Source organism: Lepidothrix coronata, unplaced genomic scaffold, assembly GCF_001604755.1.
Source record: "Lepidothrix coronata isolate B3197 unplaced genomic scaffold, Lepidothrix_coronata-1.0 Scaffold448, whole genome shotgun sequence".
Classification (NCBI taxonomy): domain Eukaryota; kingdom Metazoa; phylum Chordata; class Aves; order Passeriformes; family Pipridae; genus Lepidothrix; species Lepidothrix coronata.
This window is the reverse complement of record NW_016690628.1, coordinates 1-2559: the sequence shown is the minus strand read 5'-3', so window position 1 is coordinate 2559 and position 2559 is coordinate 1. Positions and strand designations below refer to the sequence as shown.

General features: G+C 55.9%; 1 protein-coding gene across 1 annotated transcript in view; it reads left to right on the top strand.

The window, feature by feature from the left end:
* LOC108510025 (alanine aminotransferase 1-like) overlaps positions 1-2553 on the top strand; it is a gene marked incomplete at its 3' end in the record, with an annotated part of 8689 nt that extends 6136 nt beyond the window's left edge. The window contains exon 2 of the mRNA XM_017839666.1: positions 2433-2553. Within this exon, the coding sequence (XP_017695155.1) occupies positions 2433-2553 (121 nt within the window). The remainder of the gene's footprint in view (positions 1-2432) is intronic.
* Between the last annotated feature and the right edge of the window lie 6 nt (positions 2554-2559).

Below are 2559 nucleotides of genomic sequence, written 5' to 3'. Positions count from 1 at the left end.
TCCAGGGCTCGGTGTCCCCAGTTAAACCCAGTCCAGGGCTCAGTGTCCCCAGTTAAACCCAGTCCAGGGCTCAGTGTCCCCAGTTAAACCCAGTCCAGGGCTCAGTGTCCCCAGTTAAACCCAGTCCAGGGCTCAGTGTCCCCAGTTAAACCCCTCCAGTGCCTCAGTTTATCCAGTTAAACCCATCCCAGTGGCTCAGTCCCCATTCCCATTCCCGGTGTCTCAGCCCGCATTCCCATTCCCATTCCCCTTGCTCAGTCTCCATCCCCATTCCCGTTCCCATTCCCAGTGGCTCAGTCCCCATTCCCATTCCTGGTGTCTCATTCCCATTCCCACTCCCATTCCCGTTATTCCCACTCCAGCCCACGTGCTCAGCCGGCGTTCCAGGGCTCAGCCCCCATTCCCATTCCCATTCCCATCATTCCCATCATTCCCCCCATTCCCCCCATTCCCATTATTCCCGTTATTCCCACTCCAGGCCCCGTTCTCAGCCGCCATTCCCGTTATCCCGTTATTCCCGTTATTCCAGGCCACGTTCTCAGCCGCCATTCCTGTCATTCCCACCATTCCCGTTATTCCCGTTATTCCCACTCCAGGCCACGTTCTCAGCCCCCATTCCCACCATTCCCGTTATTCCAGGCCACGTTCTCAGCCCCCATTCCCGTTATTCCCGTTATTCCCGTTATTCCAGGCCATGTTCTCAGCCCCCATTCCCATTATCCCGTTATTCCCACTCCAGGCCATGTTCTCAGCCGGGGTTCCAGGCTCAGCCCCCACTATTCCCACTATTCCCCCCATTCCCATTATCCCGTTATTCTCACCCCAGGCCACGTTCTCAGCCGCCATTCCCACTATTCCCATTATCCCGTTACTCCAGGCCACATTCTCAGCCCCCATTCCCATTATCCCATTATCCCATTATCCCGTCATTCCTGTTATCCCAGGCCACGTTCTCAGCTGCCATTCCCATTCCCATTATCCCATTATCCCGTGATCCCAGGCCACGTTCTCAGTCCCCATTCCCATTCCCATTCCCGTCATTCCCGTTATCCCAGGCCACGTTCTCAGCCCCCATTCCCATTATTCCCGTCATTCCCATTATCCCAGGCCCCGTTCTCAGCCTCCATTCCCATTCCCATTCCCATTATCCCGTTATTCCCGTTATCCCAGGCCCCGTTCTCAGCCCCCATTCCCATTCCCATTCCCATTATCCCGTTANAGCCCCCATTCCCATTCCCATTCCCATTATCCCGTTATTCCCGTTATCCCAGGCCCCGTTCTCAGCCCCCATTCCCATTCCCATTCCCATTATCCTGTTATTCCCCCCCAGGCCCCGTTCTCAGCCGCCATTCCCATTATCCCATTATCCCATTATCCCGTCATTCCCATTATCCCAGGCCCCGTTCTCAGTCCCCATTCCCATTATCCCGCTATCCCAGGCCCTGTTCTCAGCCCCCATTCCCGTTATTCCCATTCCCATTATCCCATCATTCCCGTTATCCCAGGCCCCGCTCTCAGCCGCCATTCCCATTATCCCGTTATTCCCGTTATCCCAGGCCCCGTTCTCAGCCCCCATTCCCATTATTCCCGTTATTCCCATTATCCCATTATCCCAGGCCCCGTTCTCAGCCGCCATTCCCATTATCCCGTTATTCCCGTTATCCCAGGCCCCACTCTCAGCCGCCATTCCCATTCCCATTCCCATTATCCCGTCATTCCTGTTATCCCAGGCCCCGTTCTCAGCCACCATTCCCATTCCCATTCCCATTATCCCGTTATCCCGTTATCCCGTTATCCCAGGCCCCGTTCTCAGCCTCCATTCCCATTATCCCATTATTCCCCCCAAGGCCCCGTTCTCAGCCGCCATTCCCATTCCCGTTATTCCCGTTATCCCAGGCCACATTCTCAGCCCCCATTCCCATTCCCATTATCCCATTATCCCGTTATCCCAGGCCCCGTTCTCAGCCGCCATTCCCATTATCCCATTATTCCCCCCCAGGCCACGTTCTCAGTCGCCATTCCCGTTATTCCCGTTATCCCAGGCCCCGTTCTCAGCCGCCATTCCCATTATCCCATTATCCCATTATCCCGTCATTCCCGTTATCCCAGGCCACGTTCTCAGCCGCCATTCCCATTCCTGTTATCCCATTATCCCGTTATCCCAGGCCACGTTCTCAGCCCCCATTCCCATTATCCCGTTATTCCCGTTATTCCCATCATTCCCGTTATCCCAGGCCATGTTCTCAGCCTCCATTCCCATTATCCCATTATTCTCGTTATTCCCATTATCCCGTTATCCCAGGCCACGTTCTCAGCCTCCATTCCCATTCCCATTCCCATCATTCCCATTATCCCAGGCCCCGCTCTCAGCCGCCATTCCCATTCCCATTATCCCATTATTCCCATTATTCCCGTTATTCCCGTTATCCCAGGCCCCGCTCTCAGCCTCCCTTCCATGCTGGCCCTGCTGTCTCTGGCGTTCGAGGAGTCGCTGCTGCTGCTGGCGGACGAGGTGGGGCAGCCCCAGTGCCCCCAGTGCCCCCAGTGCCCCCAGTGCCC